Consider the following 27,058-nt stretch of genomic DNA (forward strand, 5'->3'; position numbering starts at 1 on the left):
TTAGCACAGAAGTTAGTAATGCATGTACACATATGATTAATTTAAAGTGATCGAATTCTCATTTCGTAAAGAATTGTCTTGTTAAAAAATGTCCAGATTTTCAGCACTGAGCCAGCAGAGTCACAGTTGCAAAGGGAAAGGGAGCCCAAATAATAGTGCACGAAAAATATTGAAACTTTTGTGGAATGTGTCTGAATTCAGCCCTGTGTCCTTTTGACTGCAGAGCTGGCCCTAAGGAGCAGAAGATTCCCTTTGTGCGACTGGAACGTTTGAAAATATGTGCGTCGGAAGTGGGGGAGCTGCCGGTGTTTAAGCTCCAGCCACAGGACAATGAGCAGGAGGGCAATTTCCTCCTGGTAATTGAATGTGGGACCCGGTCTTCAAGTATGTCTATAAAGGTGAGTGGAATTTCCTGGAGGTTTGACTTGCCTTCTCCCCTTTATCCTACTGGTTTGGACCCACAGTTCTGAGATTCATTATACAATAAACGAGTTTGTTGATTTGTTTCACCCTGGGATACTTTGATGTGTTGAGGTAATAGGCAATGCAGCTTTTAGTTTGCTGTGTAGCCCCCTGATACTTCCATTTCTGAGGAGGCTGTCTCTGGGATTGGACAGCTGTAGTGTTTTTGTACCCTAGCAAACAGCTTGGCTCACCTGTCTGGTTACAAATATAGGGTAAATAGCTTAAAACTGACCTGAATGTATATTTGAGTTATAGGAACTAATTCCAGAAATCAGAGTGTAATAGATTTTTAAAAGTTTTTTATTCAGTTGCTTCACTGGAGTCTTGAGCATGAGCTTTGCTCCACGGAAGGAAATAGGACATTCTGGTGGGAACAAAACCCTATACTGTTTTTGTTGTTTTGTTTTTAGTGGTTTTGTTTGTTTGTTTTTCTGTTTGGTTGTTGTTTGTTTTTTTTTTTTCTTTTTGGGGGGTTTTTTGGGCTCTTCACTGCAAAATTTGCAAACACCATTGCAGAGTATCCTGTTTCTATCACCCGTGGTATGGAATCTGTGCAGCTCTCACAGTGCTATTACACTGTGGTGTGTGGAGGGAATAACTTGACCAAGGTGACCCAGCCAGCCAGTGGCAGATGCCGAGCTGAGCATGGGCCTGCTGAACCACCCAGTGCCCTCTCCAGTAGAATTCACTGCAGAGAAATCACTTTGTCTGCAGATAACCACTGCTGTTGTATGCTGATATATGAAAAAAACGATTGTGTGATCCCAGAATTTTCTTCCTTCAAGATAAATAAAGATAGTCCACCTGAAGGACTGCAGTCCAAAGAGAAGAACTCAGAGGACAGAAAATTTGTCACATCCCAGGCTGCAGGACAGATACAATCTCCCCCTGTAGATACACTGTCTGTTGATCAGAAGCTCAGCAATGGCGTCTCCAGCATGAAAAAATCTCCAGTTACTCAGGAAGTCAGTCCAATTGAAAATGAGGATTTCTGTGCTGTGTGTCTTAATGGAGGAGAACTGTTGTGCTGTGATCACTGCCCCAAGGTCTTCCATCTCTCCTGCCATGTTCCAGCCCTGCTCAGCTTTCCAGTGTGAGTATGTATGACATTTCACTAATGTGTGTTCCTACTCAGTGCCTTGGGGCAGAATATATCCTCAGAGATGTACGTGTCAGCTTTATACTGCATCTCTTACTTGCCTTTTTTGATGCTTTTCTTGCAAAGGGAAGAATTGTCTTACACACTAGGAACTAGATAAATTATGAACAAGAATTATTTCCAGCCGTGTGTGCCCTTTCTGCAGTTAGCTGGTCAGTACAACAAAGGAGGTGACAGATCTGAGACTTTCATGTGACTCACTGGAGAAAAAACAAAATCCTAACTCTCGTGTAACATCTGAGGTGCAGACAGCAGCTATTCTCTGCAAAAACAGAGACTAGCCCCACAAAAAGGCAATCAGTGAATTTCTGTTCCGTTTTTAGCCAACTTTATGGGAAATTTAGGATTATCAGGGCTTACGTTAGAAAGGGTTAGGGCATTGGTTTCCCTAAGATATGTTGTCTAGCAAATTGTCACAGATGAACTGTGTATAGTGAGCCAGAAATAGATATATGTCCACATACAAAACCTCAGACTTTAAAAGCTAGGCTGAATAATGTGCATTACTGGTGGTGTACAATTCTGAATTCTCTTATAAATCATTAATAAGTGGGACCAAAGGCTACTACTTCATTTGTACCGAGCCCAAATAACTGTCTCAGCTGAGAAAAATACGTTGCAAGATACTAGTTTGGAGATTGTGGCTTGTTCTTTCTGTTCAAAAAACCAGGACTTTTCAACTCCTCTAGTTTCAAAACAAAGTGAAAATCACGTTTTCCTGTTAAAATCAACTTCCTATGCAAAGTTAAATTCTAATGAAGCAAATTAATTCCCTTAACTAAAATTCTGTATTCACAGTTCCTTAATATATCTTCATCTGTAGTTATTCAGACACTGATGTTGCAGAATTTGTGTCACTGCCTTCATGAAATTCTTCAAGAGATTTTTGGGAATGGATCTACTAGAAAGGACACACATGCCCTTGCAGAACTATGTCTATTTGGTTTGGGAACCCAAGTACTAGAACACATTGTGACCTTTTCTGATAATGTTGATTTCTTAGATAAAAACATCAATTATCAAATCGATCTGGGTTTGTTTTATGACCCAACTATTGCCTGTTTTTCCTCAATGTTTTTTTTAAAGCAGCACTTGGATCAATGCAGCTGCATACACTGCTGGTACATGATTTGAAACACTTAAAGTTTTGTCTTTTTTCTTTTCCCTTGTGACAGAAAAAGTGCAGTGAATAGAACCTGAAGTTGCTACACTTCTAATTGGATTCAAATCCACTGAAGAACATCTAGTACAATGAGCTTCAGATTGCCTGCTATTGCAATACTAGTTAAGAATGAGACCCTCCAAATACAGTGATTTAGGAGATTTGTTGTTTGACAAGGTTGGGGGAAAAAATCAGCATGTTTTTGGTTTATTGTTTTGCAGGGGAGAGTGGGTGTGCACCCTTTGCCGTAATCCAGTGAAGCCCGAGGTAGAATATGACTGTGAAAACACACGCTACAGCCACAGCTATAATGTACAATATGGCCTTGATGACTGTGACCAGAAGGTGGGAATAACTGTATGTTGTACCGTTTAGAAAAGGCCATATGATCTCAGCATGAGGCTTTGCCTTTTCTTTGGAAAGATGCTGGTTTTGACTTGGTTGCTACTCAAGTGTTACAGACAGTAGTAAATAGAACAAAAGCATTGTTACTATTCAGTTATATAATTTTCTTCTTTCTAGATATTTCTGTTCAATTTTAAAATGAATGTCATGTTACAGAAAGATGAAACAGGCAGATCTTGAATTCTTTTCCATTTTGAACAGGGAAGTCCCATTCAGCATCACAGCAAGCTTCCCTGAGTCATTTTTTTCCCTGGTTTTCTGACACTGAATCTTTTTCCTTTAAGACTTGGCACTTCTCAGACATCAGACATCTAATTGGGCCAGTGCAGTGACATTTTTTTGATGTAGATCCTTTTTGATTTTCAGTTGGAATGAAATCATCATACAATCATATGTGTACTATTAGTTCCCTTGAAGATGATGTTTAGGCTGTTGATTCAGCCTAGATGAAAGCTTTACATACCCATTACCAGTTTCCTCTATGAAAAAGAAAAGAGTGCCTTTTCTTGAAGTCCACTTGGTACTTGGAAGGCACAAGTTTCCGAATAGATGTCCTGTGTGTATTGTTGACACCTGGACAGAGAGGCTGAGTCCACACAGCTGAGTGCAGGTGTTGAGCTGGCCCTGTGCAAACGAAGCCTAGTTTAAGGCACTGGTCTAATCTGGGCATCAGTCATAAAGACAACAGCAATGATTCTCAGAGCACTGGGGCCCCTTGGCAAGGCCTATGAGCACAGCCAAGCATTGCTCAATTTATCCATGCTTTTTCAAGACCTGAGATACTTTGTCCATGCAGAGCTGGACCTAACTTTTTACACTGATGTGATCCCCTTTTCTCACTGGATTTGGTACAGCTGGACAGAAATTGTCGGGATCTGTGTCTTGAGTAGAGAAGTTTCATTTAGAGAATTGAGATGAATTAAAATTCCATTGTTTGTGAGCACATATGGCTTATGATGTTTTTATAGTGCATTCTTTTTGTGCTAGTGAAAAAGCCAAATACTATTTTAAGTATTTTACAAGTTAACAACGATTAACAGAACAATTTTCATACAGTACTACCAACTACATAACTTGCATGCATTTGTATGAATGGATATGAACAGTGTGAAACATTTCCCATTTGACTGTTTCCTCACTGTTGCTGCTGTTCTTTTAGTCAAGAGCCAAGAAATAGATCTGGAGTGCAGACAGGAAATAGTAATAATGATTAATTCCCAAGGGTTTCCAGGAAAGATAAGCACATATAAAGTTTTTTAACAAAGTTTCTTTTCCTGCATTTCTTGACTATTCTTATTTTCAAAGCTATAAAAATGCTATGAGGCAAGACATCCCCCTGGCTAGGGTAAAGTGTGCCACTTTGCATCAGAAATGCACAGTCTACATGAGAATTCTATTGTTGTTAGTATGATTGATTAACTGAGGACAAGAATGAAATTCACCTCTTTTGAATTAAAACGTATTTCAAATCTGTCTCCTACAGAAGTGTGAGAAGCTGGTGCTTTCCCTGTTCTGCAGTAGTATGAGCCTCCCATTCCATGAACCTGTCAGTCCCCTGGTAAGTACTGCATGTGCATGGGTCAGAGGGAATCCAAAGGATACTCTGGCACACCTTGTGATTGTCTCCTTTATCTTCTTAAAAGATATTCATGAGGTTTTCTGGACAGTATTTCTTCCTAGGGAAGGGTGGAAGTTTTCCTCTTGCAAGGGCTTTGAACATGTCAGGTTGGAGGCAAGTAAATGGTGGCCAGCTTTGGGTGCCAATTTAAGATGCTGGTAGAATACTAAAGGTATATGATAGGCTCCAGTGATTAAAAAAATTGACTTTGCATGTACATGGAAAATGTTGTGCTGCCCTAAGAGAGGCCTGCTTTAGAAATAATCCCGGACTCCCTCTTTACCCTCTCTGTGGACAACACCAGAAATGTGACTGTGTGCAGGGGAAGATATAGAAGCTATTGTTTCATCCATGTACTCAACATTTGCAATATTAACTGTTTGAAGGCAGATGGAGATTCCCAGTGTTGTAACAATAGAATACAATGAGAAACAGATTGGGGAAGGGAAAAATAAATGTTTTATGTGAAGGAATAGTTCAAATAATGATGAAAAACCCATTCCACCTAATAAAGCTTGCAATGAACTTAGGAAACAAATTACCTAACAAGTAGGTTTAGATCAAAAAAGATTTAAGGAATGTGATATCCTGGTAGCTAATGCCCATTGAAAAAGACTCTTGTTGAACTTTTGAGAGTGCACAGTATCTTGTTTTTAGTCACTCTTGGCAGACTACTTCCCACATTATCAGCTGCCAGTATCTCAGCACATTCTTTTTGTAATTCCTTAGGGGAAATGTTATGTAATTGTCAATGTTGCATATATTATTGATTATGGTTAAACAATGACATTTATATCTGGGGATAAACTTTACAGAGTGTAAATAGCAGAGTGTAAATACTGAGTGTAAACACTGAAGTGTGCTATTTTCAAGTTCAATCTTGCAAGCAAGTGTGTTTTTAATAAAACCGAAAAGCACCCAGAAAGATGATGTAGACAAGTGTAACCACTAAAAGACTAGAGCTCTCTTCCTTGATGCAAGGACTCCTCTGCAATGACTTTTGTTCAGACTTTGATAGAAGTCACTGGAGAAGAAATTAATTAATTAAAGCAAATAAATTAATTTAAAATGTTACATACTTGCATTTTCTTCTTGCAGGCTCGGCATTACTATCAGATCATCAAAAGGCCAATGGATTTGTCAACCATACGAAAAAAGCTGCAGAAAAAGGACAAATCCCACTATGCTGCACCTGAGGAGCTTGTGACTGATGTGCGTCTCATGTTTTGGAACTGCGCAAAGTTCAATTATGTAGGTTTCTAGGATGCATGGCTGGGGGGATGCAAAGCAGAGGGTGGTTCTTTCAAGCTGTCACACTGGTTCTTTGGAAATCAGATATAGGATTGGGATAAACAGAAGCATTATTCAGTTTCATTATTTGCAAATTATGTTGGGTGTTTTTTAATGACAGAAATGAAGTGAAATATGTATCTGAGAACTTGAGATACATATGGATCTAAAATTAAGGAAAGACTTCTTAGAGGACAACTCTTTGAAATGTTGCTGAGTTTGCTGTGAGAAGCCAGTCATAGCCAGCAAAATAGCTAGGGAAAATCAAGTGCATAGAAATTCCTAAACAATGATGACTGCTGTTCTTTCTAGTTCACTGCACATCTCTTTTTATTAGAGGTGCAGAAACGTGTTCCTTAATAGCAGCATCTGGTTTTTACTTACACTGAAAATGCAGAGGGACCAATGGGCTGTAGAAAGTGTGCAGGAGACTAATGGAGATGTAACAGACAGAAACAAAGCGAGACAAAGGGTAGGTTAGTTATTTAATTTTGATCCTTGATGATTTCTGTGTGCAGTAAGACTGAACAGTTATTGATTCTCTTACAGCCAGATTCAGAGGTTGCTGAGGCTGGACGATGCCTAGATGAATTCTTTGAGGACAAACTGAAGGAGATTTATCCAGATAGGCGTTTTCCTTTGATGCAACAAGACGACTCTGATTCTGAAGAAGTGGAGAGTCAGAACAGCAAAATGCCTCCCCAGGATTTTCAGTGGCCCTCATATGGACAGGAGTGCATTCAGCCCAAAAGGAAACGGCGCCATGCTGTCAGACTGCAAAAGCAAAAACATTTGCTTGCTAAGTGGCCACCCTGCTAATTCTGTTTACAGCAACTGATGGGAAGTTTTGACAGGGCTGTGTGGGAAAACTGTCAAGATTCTGTCACAGTTATGTGATCAGTTCTACAATTTTATGTCAAGATGCTCTCAGTGGAATAAAGTGTCAGCTGTGTATAAGTGTGCAATCACGAACAAATGAAGCCTCCCAGGCCACACAGTTATCTTCCCAGCAGAAAACTCTGTCAAGACTTTTAAAAAGACCAAGCCCTTTAGCTATTCACTGTTTGTTTCCTTTGTACACAGGAAAGTGAAAAAAAATAAAAGAATGATGTTTCAGCCAGCTAACAGCCTTCTTCAGGTACGACCTCCTCAAGGGATGAGATTTGCTATGAGGAATCCAGCAGCATAACTGACAGAGTTAAGGTGTGTGGGAGGAAAGCAAAGTGCTCGGGTTGTTTATTTAAACTCTCCTATTCTGCTGACCATATGCCTTATTTCTAGTTCTTGTGGATAGATAACAGATCCAGAATGTTTGAACCTGTCAATATTCAATCTGTTAAATTACGTACATGTTTTACAGTGTTTACACTGAAGTACTAATGTTTTGGTCATAGTTAATGATGAATAATAATAAAAATAACATAAAAATAATATCTAATACTGCAGTACTGTTTTATAATCTGCTCAATGTGACATCTCTATTTTATAGATCACAGGTAACCATGTAATAATCTTGCAACCTCAGTGTGAATGTTGGCCATGCTTCGTAGTAAATACATGTAGTCATTAAGGCTGTACTCCTGTTGTCTTATTCAATGATTTTTCTGGGAGCTTGACTGCTCAAAGCCTACGATATACAGTATAATGTGATTATCTGATTAACTGTTTCTTTTGAAGCAGAGCATTTTTATTAAATCATGAAAGAGCAAGTGCTAATAAGTGCTAATGCTAGGGCTCTGTGTGAGCTGTTTCTGAGTGCATACTGGATTCTCTGTTTGCAAGGCGTGATTCTTCTGGAATCTAATTCATGCTTGGTAAAGCAGTGTGGGATTTCCTGGGTCTCGAAGGTAGCATTTTTATACAACACAAGCCAGTTGTTTTTCTATAAAGCAGATGTTGGAATTCAGTAAATTAACTGTGCAGTGAATTACATGGTTATAGAAGTGCCTATAAAATGATGTCATATATTTCTGATTTTCTCTTTGCTTATTTCTTGTAGTTGTGATAACCGGCAGTACTAGAAGATGATGATAATGTATATATGTAGAAGCTCAAACAGAATGAAGGAACATCTAAACTGGGGTTTTTTTTGCTAAATTTCACAATATGTTGGTAGAACATCACCAGGAGCAAATTTAGAGTTCACTTGAAGAAAGGTTGCATGAAATTGTAAAGTCTTAAGGGTGGGATAGGTAACATGACATCACACCTGAACAGAGAGTGATAAGGTTGCAAATTGCTTCCCACCTCTTCCAGAAGCAGGTGAGCCACATTTTTGCATGGCCAATGCTTTCTTCATGTGTGTGGGGGGTATCTTCCTCCTTGAAACTCCGCCTAATCTGGGCTGAGGTCCAACTCTGAGAGAGGAAGTTGTTGCAGATCTCAAAAGCAATTAAAGTTCATTTTAATTAGGTTCGTATAAATAAAGATGATATTTTTAGCATAGTTTATATGGGCTATTTGGTCTGCTAACCATGTATGTTATTTTAGATAACACTTTAAAGCAAAGGTTTATATATGAAATAATAAGACATGAATGTTATATTCTACTCTGTGTTACTTGCTGTTTGTTGTTAATGGTAGTGAGCCAATGTTTTCTTTTCTTTGAAGAAATGAAAATCTGGATATTATAAACTGACTAGAAAACTGTGAGATGAAGAGACAGCCTTTACGTTTTCTATATATGAATTCCTATATGTTTGCTTTCTGTCTCCTGTTCTCAAAACAGTGTCTTGGCACAGGGAAATGAGTGCAGGTTTGTCACTGAATTAATCACCCTTATCTGTGCTACAGGTGTCACTTTTTCTCAGTTCTCCACCAAAGATCTATCTGTTTTTTACCATTAATAGTGCAAAAATGATCTGCTATCTAGCTTTCATCTAGTGGTAGAAATGGGAGAGGCTATTGACAACTTCCTCTCTTCCTGGAAGAGCAGAATCAGCAAGAGCCTCCTTATGTTTCTTAAAGGCTGTAAGTTTGTTAACCTTACCATTAGTTTTGGAGAACATGTGTTTATAATAAAATTCATAAGGATATATTATGTTTTCTTTAAAAATAGAAGTTTACGAGTTTGTCACCAAATATAAGATATCCTCTGTGTGTATGCTGGCAGGACTCTATGATCTAAGCACTCTAAGGCTAACTTTGATTTGGATTGCTTCACTAAGACGTAGTAATTTAAACCAACCCTATAAACTTCATGTCATGTTGATAAGCAGAAAAAAACCTGAACTCATACATATGACTTGCAAATACAATTCTGTGAGTCACCAACTTCTCAACATAGTGCATGCCATAAGAACAACCTTATCCATCTTGGATGTTGCCTTAAAATTGCTGACTTGTGGTGTTCCCACTGTTGGACACCATACCACCAGTGCCCATAAATTCTTGGGGAGTTTACTCTGTCAAAGTCCTGTTGCAAACTGGTAACAGCACTGGCCATTATGAAAGGAAGGGTCTCTCTTCTAAAATCTAACAGCACATGTGCCCCAAAAGAGAAGTCCTGCAAATATAACCACGGGCTATGTGTAATGGGTTACATGTAGAATGGGAAAATCCTTTCTGTGTTTAAGTAGTTGGAAAAGAGATTAATTCAGTAATAGGTCTGTTAAATAAGAAATTTGAATTTCATTCCCCTAAAAACAATTTCAAAGACATACTTCATCCAGCATCGTGACAGAAGAATGGCATTACAGTTAATACAAACAGGTGTTTAACAATACAGATTAATGAATGACTGCATGTTTATATGTGTTATGTGCATTGCTGAACAATAAAATATGTGAAATGCATTTTTGCAAATCAATCTGAAATTTTTGCTCTGAGTACATGTGCATTCAATTAATGTGTGGATAGTATAATATCATTTAACATTTATTAGCTAAGTTGTTCATAACTACTGATAGCAAAACAGAATGGTTATGAAAGAAGCTATGCTAACAGAGGAGACAGTTTTCTGTTTGTGCAGATATTTTTGATACCAAGTAGATATTTTTCTTTTTTTTTTCTATTTTTCAATTACTGTAAGTTGTTGAGAACCAAACATGATATTAACAAGTAGCAAAAAATATTTGTAGTTGAAGTGTCTGTATCTTTAATCTGAAGGAATCAGAAAAAATATTCTAAAATTGAAAATGCTAGAAATTGAGAAATTATAGAATAATTTACCAAAAAACTCACAAAAATACTCTGGCAAGAAATCAAACAGACAGTGCAAGTAATTTTCTATTGTTATTGGTTCCTCTCAGTTTGGTTTATAATAGAATAAAACTATCAGCATCAGCTTTCTGATCTGCTGGCCTGCTGGTTTGAGGGGTAAGAAATCCTCTCAGGGTTATAGCTGTGCTGCTTTTCAGACATAATTAGGAAATAATTTGTTGATAGAGGTAATTTTTTTTGTTGCATAAATAGGAAAATGTACAAAAACTTCTAGGCACGCAATTCCTTCAAGTGTCAAATACAATGAATATCGGCAATAGACTACAAAGCTAAATACCAGCTGAGTTTCTCTGACTTTATTCAGATATCAAATAAGGTAATCGGGGGAAAATAAAGATAGGCAGTAGTCGTAGGTTGAGGAGGATGCATATCTCTTGAGGCTGTATTTGTAGATCAGGAGCAAGAAGTAAAAAATGGAGTGGTTGTTTACTGAGAAAAGCTACCGCACTGTCTGTTCCTGCCCATTAGTAAATGTTTGTGAAAGTACATTTTAGTGCATAGCTATGTGTGTTTTCGTGAGAGCATTTAGTAGACTGGTAGCATTTAGATTAATTAGACTTTTGTAGAAGTTTATATTAGGATACATAAGAGTAAGAACATGGTATTTGGGTGGCTTTGTTGAGAGAAGTGCTTACTGTGGTGGGAAGGTTGCTGTGGAGATGTGAAATTGCAGGGTTCGAATCTGTAGTCAGATGTCTAGCTCCAGTTGCTCCCTTTTCATTCCCAATGTCTGAAAAGAGGTTCTTGAAAGATACTTTTCAGATAACTTCTTCCTCCTTAGGATGTAATTTTTAACAGATTCCATGCGAATTCCATCTCACAGCACGTTTTTGCTGTATAAAAGTCTTTTTTAGGTTAAGAAGATAAGAAATGCAAATGTTTTTCCCAGAGCAAACAAGGTTGTGTCTGAAGGTGTGAGAGAGCATTTTATGGCTTTTTGGAGAGTGTTTGACGTGATTATCAGTTTTATGGAAGTAGCAACACTGATCTGTGGTTGTGTTGGGGATGTTGATTTGTAAGGTACTGTTCGTTGTGCCTAGGACAATTCTGGCAGTAGGAAGAGGCAGTCTGATACTGAGACAATGCTTATTACATTTGTTGTCAAAATCAGCAGGGGATTCCAGGTTTATGGTATACATGATAGAGATGTCACTTAATTGTTTTAGGCATAACATAGATGCTGTGTTCCTAGATATTCTGTGCTGAGATGATATATCTGTCCTTAATCCCAAAATTCCTCCCTCATCTGGTGCATCTAATTGCTTGCCTCACTAGAATGACTTTTTTACAATGTTTCTCATTAACAGTCATCAGCTCACTTCAGAGGGAAACAAAAAATCTATTTTTATACATTGACACTTGGGCAGGAAATGAATATTTTTCCGTTTTTACTTATTGGCCTGCCCTTGCTTCTGATGAAGTTAGAAAGAGAAGGAATGCTCCTTACATCTCATAAATCCAGTACTTGCTCATTATGATATATATCCTGCTCTAGAAAAATCTGTGGATGCTTTTTCATTTTGTACAGTAGAGGTAGAGTTTCTTGATGTAGTGCAGGTATGGGACAAACAGTGAAGTTGAGAGATGCCTTATGGGAAATTTACAGTGAAAACATTGTACAAGTTTCAAATCAGGGGTAACGTTTGGATTGTACCTCTAAAAGGGTGTGATTTGCTCCTGTGGGTAGATGTTGCAGATTTAACCAGTTGCCAGCTCTTGTGTTGACTTGTCTCCTGGCTTAATGAACAAATATAGCCTAATAGTGTTTCAAATGTTGAACTATTCTCATAGAAACTTATAGAACTTAATCTGGTTTTATACTGGGCCCAGCAAATGTCAACATATAGCAATCATTAAAAAGCATCAGAATAATGATATCTTCAGACAGTGAAAGTAAAACAGATAAACTATGCTGTAGTAGGAAAGTTAGGGTATGGAGTGGCAGGACATTTTATGTAGTTATTTCTAGATTGTATGGTAACTTGAAAGTTAGTGTGTTCAGTGTATATATAATCATGTTTTTGCTATTTACCATACTTAATATGTTTCCTGCAACAGCATTAGAACAGACTTAAATGATGCTCGAGTTCAGCATCTCCATTTCAGGAGCAGGTTGAGAATCACACAAAATTTATCTACAGGAAAGTTCTGTTCAGTGAAGGGCAATGGGGCAGTGCTCAGTCCACTGCTGCAAACCCACCACTGCCTTACAGCATGGGAGCAGCTGCTGTGGCCTGGGCAACGTGGCTACCATAACCCTAATCTCTGGCTGAGCAAGGTTATCTCAGGGGTATTACACACAGGATGGATTTTCTCCAGAGAATGAATCTCATAAAGGCTCTCCAGAAAGAGTTTTCCATACCATTCAAGAAAAAGGAAAGTCTTCATCTTTATTTTCAGTCTTCTAAATACCACAAAAATCTCTGCAGTGCCAGCATTATTGATTGTCTTGAGAGTTTGCTGGACCAGGAGATCACAGCAATGACCTTTTGAGGAGACAGTCGTGCTGCATGTTTGCAGCTCTTGCATCATGTTCAAAGCTCTTCCCAGAGTGCTAGCGCTGTGCTGTGCTGTATTGCATCATGCCAGCCTGAGCCCAGTGCCATGGGGCTGGTAATCCCTGAGGGTGGGGGAGAAGCAGCCTGCTGTGGTCACATGCTGGAGAGCTGGGAACACCCTGGAGACATTCAGCCCCTGAGCTGGGAAAAGTGTCTCTCCAGCACACCCACCTGCTATCTAGATGACTCATATTGTCTAAGGATATTTAATGGAATGAGAACATGTAAGTTCCCTCCTCTGACTGGTCTTAATTATGGAATACTGTAAATATCTCAGTAAATTTTTAGCCACTGAACTGAGCCTTCTACTCAACTGTCTAGAAGATGAGATACCTGCAGAACTAGTCTGATTCTTTGTTTATTGGCTTTTACTGCTTCCAAATAATATATCTTCACTTTATGAGTAAATTTACATTGGTTGCCTCACCTTTTCCCAGTTGTCAGTACTGTAATGCCCTTCTCATTTTGAGTCAAGTTCTCCTGCATTATTAATTTAGCAGTTTGTAATTAAATGATTAGCTAATCAAATTGTTCCCTCCAGAGTACCTGTGCATTGAAGACTGATTGATTTAACCGAGGTCACTGAGAGATAATTCAACCTAAACTTTGTGAAGTGTGAGAAACAAAGATGAAGAGGTTCTCTGAGTTGGGAGAAGGAGGACTTGTATCTTTTAGCCCTTTGCATGTTTTCTTGTAATTCCACTGAGGACGAAAAAATGTTTCTGGAACTAGAGATCCAAAATCACACAAACTTTTGTGTTCCTATTACCTTACCTATTAAAAATGTAGCTCAGACTTTAAAATGCATTGTGATAATATTAGCTGTTTTCTCCTTTGTTTTGCACTGTCTTATCCTGTGGGAACAAAATGAGAATTCTCTTAATGGAATTGAAGGTGAATAAACACTAGAGGTGATACTGTGGGGGTGGCACTGCAATACTGTTAATGCTGGTTTTGTCAGAGAAGTTAAGTCTGTGTATAACTCAGTCTGTAATTCCTCACTGATTTGAGAAAAACTGCTTTTGCAGCTTTTATGGAAAGGTAAAATGCTTACACTGACGTAAAGAGGTGGGAGATGAAAATAAGGGGTTTTTTATTTCTCTCAGTTTTTGCAACCAAATGGGTGTTTTCTCAGGTTCCTCACAAGTATTTAGGTACTGCTCACTTCCAGAGGTGGTGGCACAGCCCGAATGGGTCAGTAAACTTTAAAGATGCAGCAAAGCTGAGGTTTTTTCAGTATTTCCTTCAGACCCACGGACGCAGCCTCAGGTAACAGAAGATTCACCACCCTGGGGCAAAGCATGTAGCGGGTCGGCAGGCATTGCTGGGCTGGCTGCAGGGTATCAGCGGAGCTGGTACCTCCAAAGCAAGGCAGCTGGCTCCCTCTGCTGCTTTCAGCATGATTTGAGTTGTTTTAAACAACGAGCACTCGCGTCCTCTTGGTCCTGGAGGTTCAGTATCGTTGCGCCTTCTGGTTTTAATATGGTTTCCTTCCCTGGGAAGTAGCTACGAAGCTGTATGTTCCCCTTCTGCTTAAAATCTGTACAGACCTTTACAAAGATTAATATATGTATTTATAACCGAGAATCAAACTGTAATGTGGCAGCTAAGTATAAGCATTTTAGGTAAGACCTCCATAAAACCATAATTACACCCATCTGTTTCCCTTAAGTACCCAGTAGAAAACAGTTAGTGTTTATATATCTCTTGATAGCTCTCTCTCAATCTGGTGTTATGGGGAGAGAGGGAAGTTAATTCCCCCCTTTATTTTCTTTCTAGAAAAAGGTAGTGCTTAAATTCAAATATATGAGAAAGCCAAGCTAAAAATGTTTGTCAAAGGAGCTTTATTTGTAGATTGAGAGAGTCAAAACAACAGTTTTTCACAAGTCTCTCTAACCTTGATGCACAAATTATGGCAAAGACAGAACAGCCACATTTCTCATAAAATGTGAGCCATATAAACAAATATTAACAATAAATAAACGCATATGATTTCTTAAAAATACTAGTGGTTGTATCAAAACTTTTGGGTATAAAAATTGCTTTATAAATAGCAGAAAATTGAATTCTCATTGAAAAGGTACACGAATGAGCCTTACCATTACGGCCTGTCTGCTTTGCGATTATTTGACCAGATTCTCACCTGGGGGAGAATTGGTGACCACCTCAGTGGAGGGCTGTGAAAGGCCAGTTTCCACTGTGGCAAGGTTGATGCACTGGCTTTGAAACGGATACATTTATATATCCAAAAAAAGGAACTGATTTGAGATACTACTGGGAAAGAAAAAAATTAAATTGGACTTAGATAACCTGCCTGCTTGCAGGGTTTTTACCACTTATTGGTAACCATTTTAGAGACATTAGTGCTAGGATATTCGATCTTGCACACTTTAAAAAAGGGTCGGCTACAAGAATTTGCCAGTCTGGGTGCTCCCAAGTCACCTAAAGAAAGGTAAGCTCCTCATGCTTTTTGAGTATCCTCATGTACTGCGGCACTTGGAAGTCACTGAGGACTCTCGGTGGTTTTTGAGCTCATTTGAAGGAACTTTAAACTTTTCACAGCCTAATGAAGTGTCACGCTCTGTCTCTCCTGTAGGTACCTCCGTGAATCCTCCACGTGTCCCGTAACCCACCCGCGCCTCTCATCGCTGCAACTCGATAGGGTCAACATCTACCGAGGCTGGGCCGAGTATTCCGGTGAGGGTCTCCCTCTCCTGGTGCTGAGCGGCGTATCCCGGTGAGGGTCTCCCCCTCCCTTGGCTGGGCAGTGTATCCCTGTGAGGGTCTCCCCCTCCCCAGGCTGGGCAGTCTGTCCCTGTGAGGGTCTCCCCCTCCCCAGGCTGGGCAGTCTGTCCCTGTGAGGGTCTCCCCCTCCCCAGGCTGGGCAGTCTGTCCCTGTGAGGGTCTCACCTCCTGGTGCCGCCTTCCCGGCCGGTCCCGCGGCACCAGTAGATGGAGCTCCAGGATCCCGATAGCAGAAGAGACGGTGAAAAAGCCGTCGAAGGGGGCAGGCTAGACCTTGATATTTTCCCGTAGTGCTGGTGTTTGCTGTGACAGCGAACTTGGCACTGAGAAAAGAATACGCGCGCAGCACTTCCCAGGATTTAAGAAGTCAGGTCGTCTAAAAAAAAAAAAAATTCGTTAAGCATTTCATAGAAGGATAGAATGATTTGGGTTGAAAGGGACTTTAAAGATCACCTAGTTTCCTCCCCCCTGCTAGGGGCAGGGCCACCTTTCCCTAGGCCAGGTTGCTCAGAGCTCCATCCCACCTGGCCTTGAACACTTTCAAGAATGGGGTGTCTGCGGCCTCTCTGGGCAACCTTTCCCAGTGTCTCACCACCCTCACATTAAAGAATTTCTTCCCAATATCTAACCTAAACCTACTCTCAGTTTAAAAACATTTCCCCTTACCCTGTCATTATACATCCATGTAAACAGTTCTTTCACATCTGTCTTGTAGGCTCCCTTCTGGTACTGGAAGGCTGCAATTAGGTAACCCTGAACCTTTCTTTTCTCTAGGCTGAACAATCCCAACTTTCTCAGCCTTTCCTCATAAGAGAGGTACTCCATCCCTCTGATCAAGTCAGTGACCTCCTCTGGACTTGGTCCAACAGGTTGATGTCCTTCCTGCACTTTGGTACCTCAGAGTTGGATGCAGCACTTCAGGTGGGGTTTCAGGAGAGCAGAGTAGAGGGGCAGAATCCCTTCCCTGGACCTCCTGACCAGGTTGCTTTTGATGCAGCCCAGGATACAAGTGGCTTTCTGGGCTTCGAATGCACATTGTCAGCTCATATCCAGCCACTCATCCACTATTTACTACTGTGTGTCTCAGTCCAAACAATGCTTCCCAAATTTCACCTACTGACAGTGACTTTGTAGCTCTTAGTGCCTCACTGTCACTGATAGAAAAATTAATTGAAGGTACTGGCATATTGTATCTATCAAAGTAAAAATTTCTGTGCATCCATATATGGGCTCTTACTTAGAATCACGCTGCTGTATGGTAAGACATCATTTTCCATCTCAGGTAACTGTTTTCTCTAGTGTTGCTGGGGAAGGGTGGCTGGTAGCACTTTATCTGCTATGTATTTAATGCCATACCTATCCAAGGCAGAAATAACTCTCTTTAGGCCTGAAGGAGAGAAACAGGTGTACTCACACATCACAGGATAAATATTTAGATAAGTAGCAAGGATATCTAAAGCCCTATCTAAAGCTTTCCCATGGACTTTCTGTTAGTACACACTTATGTTGGATTCTGTTCAAAGCACAGCTAAGTAGCACAGAGCAGCGAGAGCTTTCTTAATTCCCTGTTCAGATAAAGAATTTTAGATGTCACATGTCAGATGTAATGTGACCTCAGGGGTTTCAATCTAGTCTTTAACAGGCATTTCTCACCCTTGAGAAATGCCTGGCTTTTGAAACAATGCCTCCTTTCAAGAACTTTGGCTTAATATTATAGCATGAAGGTCAAGATTGTCTTGTACTGACTGAGAGGAGCACAGCAGCTTTCACAGTGGTTCCTTTCTTCATGTGTGGCTTTTACTTGTACTTAACTAAAAAATGAAATATAGCATAAGAAAGTATCATTTTCTGTGTGAGGCTTTGATGTGTTCTGTCTTTTAGCCTCGCTACTGTTGTCATATTTTCATAATACCGAATGCTTACTCTCTTACTAACTGATGCCCTTTATTTGACAGGACTATTTACTTTTGTTGGTCTTAAGTTTCTGGCAAAGTACACAGACAATTTCAACTTGAACCTTTCAGTGGAAGGACACAGAGACGATTCAGTGTGTCTCCTCTGTGCAGGCCACCAGTGGAATAAACAAACAGTGGACCTCTACGAGCCGGGTCAGCTCAACCCAGACACAATGGAGGTAAATTATAGCACAGGCAGACTGGGAGCAACCAACAGAAGGGCTGGAAAAGGTTATGTTAAAACCTCTCAGATCTGAATAGAGGTTATAAAACCAGTCTGCACATTTCATGTGTGCAACTGACCCCAAAAGGCAGGTAGCCAGTCAAGCTGTTTGCTCGGGGACAATGAGATGAAACTCCTTGAAAACAGCCCTGAATGAGATTGGGTTACATATTCCTGTTACCACCTACCCTGTAAAAAGGCCTCACACTCTTGCCTGGGGTGACTGTTGGATGGCTGTGTGAGCTGGCTCTTGGCCTGCTTTCCTGGGTTGGGAGAACCTGCCAGGAATAATGCATTTGTTTGACCACTGTGGATTGGAACATGAATCTGCAGCCTGGGTGTCCTAGAGGCTGTTGCTCTTGATTCCCGAGCCACAGTGGTCAAACAAGCAATTTTTATTTATGTAGTTGGCATGTTATGTGTGACCCCTTCTACTGGAAGTGGCCCTTCTCAGACGTACCTGAGTCATTCAGTGTCACCTCAGGCACCACCTGCTGAGATGTATTTTCTTCACATATTGAAACTGAAGTAATTAGGAAAAGATGCCTGAGAGGATGAGAGAGAGACACCTTAAATAATAATTTGGGCTCTTCCCAAATTTTTAGGGATAGCAAATGCTGAGGAATTGAAGTATTCTTATAATCTCACTATCTTTTTTTTTTCTTTTTAATAGTTACCTTTTTGCCTGGAAGGTACTGCTTTTTTAAAATAAATCTCTGCAAAAGCTCTCTTAGCACTGGCACTCCTGGTCAAAGCTAACAGTTTCAGTAGGAACAGAACTGGAGGTGCTGAGCCTGAGTCAAAGCAAGACTGGAACTTTGAATTCCTCCCTAAGGCTCAATCCATGCAAGGAAAAAATCAACACCCCTAAAGAAACAAAAGCAAAAGTGGTCAAATTTTAGCGGTAATGCTATAAAATGCCTAAATGCCTAATGCCTAAACAGTTTCTTCCTAAATCCTGTCAGGAACCATTTTCACATGTTTTCAGATTATTCCAGGGCTGACAAACACATACCCATGTTTTCATGTCTGGGAAATTAATAATCTTTCTTCAGGAAAAAAATGGTATCAACTACACTGACATACAAGGAGTGCATAATAATTTACCTGGAGAAACTGAGAGATCTACCACTTCAGTACTTAAAAGCTTAGTTAGTAAATGGGTGATCTAACATTAACTCTGGCAAGGGGGCCTATGCATTTGAATAATACTGGTTTCAAAGGCCTGTTTAATATGATACCAAGAGTTGAGGAGAATGTTTTTCAGCCTGGCCTTTTAAATTTCTCATCTTTAGGACCAATTATTTCTGAAGGAAATCTGGAGAGTCAATAGTAGTTTTGGTTGGAGATGCTACACTCTTAAAAACACAGAGGGAGAGTCTGCTGAGGTGAGCCACTTGCACTCAGCATGAGCTAGAACTCAGTGCCCTGAGGTACTTGAGGGAGATTGCAGCACCTTCAGATCCATATTTCATAATGTATAATGAGCAGAATAAAAGCACTTTTTAAAACAGAACCTTTTAAATTTTTTTATTTTTTAAAAATATATTTCAATCAGGTACTTCAGACACTGCTATCTATAAAACTGAAATGACAATATTTTCGGCATGAAAAGAATACTGGAAAATGCAGAAAAGAAAATGTGTAGTTACTGCTTGGAGGTCGTTTTTAATGTGCTGATCCCCAGAGGTGCTGCCTCTTGGGCAGGGAGCTGACTGCAGGCAGGAACATTTGCTATGATGTTGTGCACATACTGGCTTTACTGCCACTCCAGTGGTGAATAACTTCAGGGAAACAAATGTAATTAGTGGAAGTACGTGATGCTCTTAATGAATGTTATATGCTTAATGAATGTCGTCATTTAAGAATAATACTTACATGTTTTAGAAGTACCTATATTTAAGAACTTTGGGGTCTTTTTTCCCAAGATAAACCTATCCGGATCTTAATTAATCCTGTGACAAGGATTAAGGTCTCTGTTACAGGCAAGCCATGCACTAACTCTTACTGTTCAACTTCTCCCACAGAATTTTATGATGACCAGAATGTATGAATACACAGCACCAGGCATGGACTCACCTGCAGGATATAGCCCACAGCTGCTAAAGAAAACCCAAAATCCCAGTGATAAACAGAACGTGGGGGTGGGGCAGAGAAGGTGAGTGTGCCTGTTCATAGCACAGCTGAGAGGCAGGTGGGAGTGGTCCAGCACTGGGCTGGAAGCTGGGACAACCATGCCTGGCTCCTTCCTGGGGTGATGAGGTGTAGCAAACCTCCATGGGGGGAGCCCTCATGGAACTGCTCTGAATTTCAACATCAGGGAGAGGCAAGAAACAACACCATGGGTGTAAAGAGGTGTAGGAACAAGTTAAAATAAAAAAACCCAAACCCATAATTGAGTTTATGGGCACCACAAGCTGTGACAGGTGTGGAAGTCCAAGATGGGTGTGAGTTGCTGGGTGTGGGTCTGACTGCTGCTTGTGCTACAGCAATTCCAGTGACCTGAACACAGTGCTTTGACTGATTGTTGGGCTATTCCTGGGCCCACCCAGGACAGTGTGTGCACCCAGCACTCATGGGTTCTGCTGCAGCTCAAAAAAACCCCGAGGCATGGAGGGAGGGTCCCAGAGGGAAACTTCTGACAGGAGAGACCACTCCTGGGCCCCATGTATGGGAGAGCGTTTGGTAAGGCAGCTTCTCAGCCATGGGGTACCAGGTGGGTGAGCCAGAGCTTCAGACCTGGCTTCAAGGATAGTGTGTGCTGTCTGGCTCCCATCCTCCTGCGTTAGGCATGGATTTTTCTGTATGATTCTGAGTTTATTTATGTGTCAAATGTGATTTATGTGTCAGGCTATTTGTTTTAAATGAGTTGAAAAATGCAAAGGTAATTTATCTTAAAATGAAGGAATTTTAAGTATCTAGATTTTTCTGGCTTAGTGGCTGAAGATTTTGTTATTCCCTCATATTTAACAGTATATCTGTTCTCATTATGAGCTGAATTTGCAATAAAGTACAGGGTTTAATTTTGATAAAATTATTATTGGGTAAGGTACATTGCTAACTTTCTCTCTTTGCCCATAATAATCTAGTCTATCCAGAGATGGCAGAAAAGGTCATCTAAGAGTTACTTTACTGAAATATAGCATGCTGATGATATGAAATGCTAATTTACTAAATCAAGGCATAAATAAGTCCTTTAACTTTACTGCTACTTTTTCACTCTTTCCCAGTAACGTCCTGATTATATTGAAGTATGAACATTCAAATTCTTTGATCAGCTCTACTTCGTAATTGTGTAGACCCTGATCCTTGTATTCTTCATATGGAAGTTTTGTTTTGTTTTCTATTATTCATTTAAAGAAATGATGTTTTGCAGTCAGTTTATATTCTCCAACCAGTAAACAATGTTCATGTCAGGGCATGAAGGTTAACTGTTGTCTGGCTGTGTTGCCATAGCTGTTTTAGGGTTAAGATATGCACATAATGTTCCAGATTGTTGATATTCAAAATTCTAGAGAGAGAAAAAAAAGTCAGTTAATTAAAAGCAAAGATTTTGAATTATGTAATAATGTCATGCAAAAGACATGAACTGAGAAGGCAGGATTGCATCTGAATGTTTTCCAGCATTGAAAATGTGGCAGAAACATTGTTCCTCAAAGTGATATGCTCTTCCTGAAATGTGTTATTTATCAGAAACACAGGAGTTGTGGGCATTTGAGTTGGTGTGGCAGTGATTTTAAATCACCATCTGCCTCCCCAGACCCTAATAGCCTTTAATTTATTTCCTATTCCCCAGAGCTTCGAAAATGCTTCAGGTGTTTAAAATACTACATGTTAAAAAAGCAAACAAAACCAAACCAAAAGCATTGCAGTGAGAAGTTTTTGAGTGCTTTCCAGGAGGACACACAAGCTCCGACTCTCCTGATCTGTATCCACCTATGTCTCTTCCCAGTCTCTTTATTCGAATCATTTGGGTAGTTTCCTTATCTGCACATTACTCTGTAAGGGGTAGGTTTGCCATCTGCATATTATTGTAAATTAGAGGATCCATCCATCCACTATCTTAGATGAGTGTGGCTTTCCTGCAGGAATTTGTTAAATTACATAAATTTAATTCTCATATTCCTTCTGGAATACTGAACAAAACTAATTTTATGACTGCAGGGTTTGAAAGCAGAAGGGGCAGTAAGCTAATATAATTAATCATTGTGTCATTGCTACAGAATAATGGACTAATTCTCTTCCTAATTTCCAGTTACTTATCATTTTAAATCTCTCAGGGAAAACAGTACTGCATAGAAAGAACAAGGAACAACCAATTAAAGTAAGTGTTTTGTTTCATCATCTTAAGCAAGTGTAACTGAGGAAACTCTGGTCCTGATTTATTAGTTACATCTGTTCTTTGAGTTTTCACATAGAGTTAGATATTTCACTTATCTCCTTCATATGGAAAAAATGGTGAATGTCCTCATATTGACATATTTTGTGCATTAAATTTGCATTTTAAAAATTCCTTAGGTACACAGAATAGTTGACTTGAGTTAAAATGAACAACACAAGCCATCTAAAATATGTTTAAAAATTACGGATTTTTTAATGGCAACTGCAAAAAAATGAAAACTCCCTGCAATTGCAAAATTTCAATTGTAATCTGACATTGGGTGCCAAACAAGGAGGTGGTTTTTCCACTGTTTTTTATATAAGTACAGCTAATTGAACTGAACTCAGAGGAAATATTGACTTGAACCATTTTTCTTCCCTTGAGCAGGAATTCAGCATGAACTGTTTGTTACTTTGAAGTTTGGTTAATCTGGAACAATTTTAATCACTGCTGAACCCAAATGAGAAACAAATTGAATAATTAACATGTTTGACTGTCTAAATAGATGTAAGAAGTTCAGTATCAGTTTTGGGGCATTACTGTTTTCTGCATTCTGGCTCATTCCTACTTCTCATTTATCCTGGCCAGATTCCTTCCAGCCACCTTTGAATCAGATGGTGCTATAGGTTATAGGTTGTAAAAGACTTTTTGGTAGGATGAGTTGAAGAAAATTGGTGAGGTTTAGACTCTGTGAACAACACTGCTCAGCCTTCTCTTTTTTGGTATTTCTCTATTCCTGCTTCCATCCTCATGACAAACTTCAGGAAGGGCTCAGAGGAATGACCTACCTGCCTGTCAGACACTAGGAAAAATGTTTCTCTGTGTTCTGTTGTGCTGCTAAGCCAGATGTCCTCTGTGCCTAATTGTCAGAGGAGCACTGCTGTGACAAGCCATTTGGAAAAGGCTAACAGGGATTGTGTGGGTTTTCATCTAGAACCGACATCAGGTGTTTAAAACATTTTAAAGAAAAAGCTGGGAAGTTCACATAGAAATTGCCATACAACAGTTCATGCCAGTTGTGTTGTTAGCAAACTTAAATATTTTGTAAGCAAGCTTTTGGAGTTTGATTTTTATTTTTCTCTGTCTGCAGAACATTGTGTCAAACATCCATTTTTTAAGAATAGTCTCAAAGACTTGATTGTTCTTTGATCCTAATACTGTGTTGAAGGTAGTTCAAAGTTATGAGGAGTTATGTATGCTGTGTCTTAATGAAATGCTTGTCTGAAATTGTACTGATAGCCTGCTGTGAAAAAATCAATTTGCCATCAGCAACTGAATGTACTTGATGCTCAATTTAGTTCACCCAACTATTTCACGTTCTTTCCCCATAGTAAAACAAAAGGGTCCTGAGAATTAATTACAGTGTTAGCATCTGCTTGCGGCAGCTTTGCTGATATACTTAGCAGAATAAGATGGTTAAGACAGGAGTGAGATGGAGTGGAAAGTTTTTCCCACTACCATTTCTTATGCAAATATCTTTCAAAGGACAGGCCTCTCTGTTGATTCCTGTACTTTTTCTTTTTGTAGTAGAACACTCAGTTTTGTATAAGCCTAACACATACTAATTCCCTCCAAATAATTTGTGTTACACCACTTGTCGTGGTTTTGCCCCCTCAGCCCATCCCTGGGGCTGATGATGGTTTTGTCCAGGTAATTTCCGGACAAAAAGACCAATCAAAAGTCCAGAAACGCCTTTGCTAATTACATCTTCAAGAAAAACGGAAGAGAAGGTTGTTGGCGCAGTTGGAATTAGAGTAGCAGCCATGTAGGGGAGTAGCGGCCCGAAGCAGGGCCAGACTCCCTCCTCCCCCGGCTTGGACCGGGGTGGGGGGAGCAGGTGCAACACTGAAGTCTCCCTTCTCTCTTGTAAGAGAGTGAAGAGAAAAAAAAAGTTTAAAAGACGGACTGCTTGGATAGAAACTGCTGTGGAAGAATTCCAGCCAAAAGATAACGGAGCTTCCAAGGTCGGAGCTGGCAGCCAAAAATGCAGCAAGAAAAGTAAAGTGCGGAAGGGGGGAGGCTTGTTTCCCCCCTGCCTTTCTGCTCTCTCTCCTTAGCAGGGAAAAGACTGAAAAATAATCCCTGCTACCTTTAGAAGATTGTTGGAGTAAGGAGACTCCCCATGCAGTTGATAAAGAAGTCTGTGGATGTACCAAAGAGAACCAAGGCTTCATGAAAAGGACTGAAGTGAGGCAAAGTCCTGGTAGAAATTTGTGACCCTGAAGGAAACCTGTGCTGGAGCAGTGACAACTCAGGTGAGATACTGAGATCCGTGCGTGTGTGGATCTATACTGCTGTTGAAGATTTTGTAACTCTGAGAAATCTCATGCTGGAGCGAGATGGCTCATGTGAGATGCTGGAACCCGTGTGTGTGTGGGATCCGTGCTAGACCCATGCCGAGAAGTCTATCAAGGACTGTTCTCCCATGGGGAGGGACCTCCATAGGGAAACAGGGGTGGACTCTTAAACCATTAGCCCCTGTAACCCTGTGGAAGAAGATCCATAGTAAGCAAGTGTCCCCTTGCAAGCCTATGGAAGGAAAACCCTTCGGGACCTGAGTAATCTCCATCCTTCAGTCTTAGCCCAGGAGGGGGGTAAGCCCAGCCCTGGAAGCCAACACAGAACGAGAGGGAGAGAGAAGAAGTTCCAACTGCAATGAAAGTGCTGCTGCTGCTGAAGATCTGTTACTAGAGGGAGAGAGCTGGAACTCCAAAGATACAGAATGAGACTACTTCTTCTCCTTGGACTGGTATAAAAGGGAAGAAGTATTTTTGTGTAAATATATATAGCACTTTAACTTGAGTAAAAATTGTTATAGATATAGTTCTTTAATTTTTAACTTATTAGTAGTTTTTATTTTACTAGTAATAAATGTTTATACTGTTTTCCCCAAGTCCTGTCTCTCTTTTGTCTGCAAATACCTTCTCTCAACTAGTGGTAATTGTGTAAGGGGTGGAAGACAAAATTGACCCAGAGCAAAACCACGACACCACTTTTCTCATGGTTCATATTTCTATAAATATTGCTGCCTGCACAGTGGAGTATTGTTTCTCTGAATACTGGTGATAACATTTTTTACTTTAAAGTAAAATCCAAACCTTTTTTTTTGAATCAGTAGATGAATGAGAAGCTGCTGAGATTACAGGTTCCTGAGTCTTTATATTGAATCTCCTATTAGTGCAATTCCAACTGCTGTACCAAGAACACTGTGGAGCAACTTTGAATGTCAGACAAGCATACTTTTGTTTTGTGCAAAATCTCCTTTGACGGTTTCATCTTTAATAACATTAAAAATTGCCATTGTGTTCACATGCCACAGTCTAAACTGGGGTTTTATTATGATAAACATAGGCTGAGCTGCAGCACAACCTCACAAAATATTGGTAACTTTAAGATTTTAGTATTCAATAATTTTGTATTTTAATGCATATGCAAGTAAATGAATCCCAGTCACTTGATCTAGAAGAAAAAAAAAGTCTAGGCTTTTCTTTTTTCATTTTTTTTATTGAAACATCACAAGGTATAAATTACCTTTCTTGGAATGCCTGAGAAAACATGATCTCTCAAATCCAAGAGATTGTCATTATTTGTAAGTTGTCTGTAAGTTCTGTCACATTGGATTTGAAATGTGCTCATCCACATCACTGTATTTTGAAGAGGATCATCTTAGATTTCTGTGAGAGAGTACTTGAAATTCAATCTTGTCATGAACGATTGCAGTGCCAGTGATGGTCCTGTTTGCATTGGAGAACAATTTCAGTTCACGTAATTATAATAAACCCCCTAAGTTTTGTGAAGTAGGAACAGGTTCATTGTCTTCAGCAGTTTGAAAGAGGAAAGTTATGAACAGGACTAGTGGGAATTTTAAATAGTTTTAATATTTATTGTTTCATGTTTTCTGACAAGCTGCAAGCACAAATGGGAAAGTTGTGTTTGCATGTCTGAAGGTGTAATGCACTCTCAGAGCCTTCAGAAAATTTTCATGTGGCCTGTTAGTTGCTTGTGGGTTTTGAAAGTTAAGTCAATATCCAAAGAAATACAACCCAAGCTTTATTAGATTAGGCTTTTTCTTCTTGAAAACATTTGAACATTCTTTATGATATCATTTGCTAATTTCAATCTTATATATATATATATATATATATATACACACACACACACATTACCATTAATACTGCAGCTTTTATGTTGGATAAAATTTTTAATTTTATGTCCATTAGGTTGCCATCTACCAAATGCTTTTAATTTCTTAACTCATGAAAACATTGTTGAAGCAGTACCTGGTGCTGGTTGCTGGTCAGGTGCAGTGGTAGTTAACACTAAACTAAAAAAAAAATAAAATTAAATATTTCATAAATTATTAGTCTTATAAAACTGTAGTACCATAGTGTGACATTAAATATGCACACCTGCGTATCTTGTTTCTTTTACCTTCTGAAATTTTAACTAAGGGTTGCAAGAGTTATTCTTTTCTCCCCATTGGCTCAGCAATAGAAGAGCGTTTCCGTAATTTGTAGGTAATAATGGCCAGTCTTTGCGAACGAAGAACCGGGGAAGGTCTTTCCACCTTCCAGCCTGCGCATTGGATTTTTTAGGTGAGACACAGTGTGCGCGGAACTGAGCCCACCCTTTAATCCTGAGGTTCATCTACCGGGGCCAAGCACCCTTGGACGGTGGCAGCGAGGTCCTCAGGACGTAGATGGATTGCCTTACAGGGTTAACGAGCTCCATCTGCCTGGGGAGTGGCCCCGTAGATATGCTTTATTAGAACACCACATGGCAGAAAATTTAAACTCTCTGCGTGTATAAGAGTTTTTGAAAGAACATTTGCTACTCCTCTGGAGAAAACTCATCCTCTAGATAATAAACATTTTGG

The 27,058-nt window shown here is 39.6% G+C and overlaps 1 protein-coding gene across 1 annotated transcript in view; it reads left to right on the forward strand.

Annotated features, from left to right (window-relative positions):
- Positions 1–9,535, forward strand: part of TRIM66 (tripartite motif containing 66) — a 53,006-nt gene extending 43,471 nt beyond the window's left edge. The window contains exons 15-21 of the mRNA XM_027884543.1: positions 224–398; positions 1,251–1,558; positions 3,008–3,131; positions 4,675–4,749; positions 5,908–6,060; positions 6,649–6,862; positions 7,179–9,535. Of these exons, the coding sequence (XP_027740344.1) occupies positions 224–398; positions 1,251–1,558; positions 3,008–3,131; positions 4,675–4,749; positions 5,908–6,060; positions 6,649–6,862; positions 7,179–7,288 (1,159 nt within the window). The 3' untranslated portion in view covers positions 7,289–9,535. The remainder of the gene's footprint in view (positions 1–223; positions 399–1,250; positions 1,559–3,007; positions 3,132–4,674; positions 4,750–5,907; positions 6,061–6,648; positions 6,863–7,178) is intronic.
- The last annotated feature ends 17,523 nt before the right edge of the window (positions 9,536–27,058 follow it).

The sequence above is a fragment of the Empidonax traillii genome, unplaced genomic scaffold, assembly GCF_003031625.1.
Source record: "Empidonax traillii isolate 1590-97213 ecotype Southwest subspecies unplaced genomic scaffold, ASM303162v1 scaffold148:size1803964, whole genome shotgun sequence".
Classification (NCBI taxonomy): Eukaryota; Metazoa; Chordata; class Aves; order Passeriformes; family Tyrannidae; genus Empidonax; species Empidonax traillii.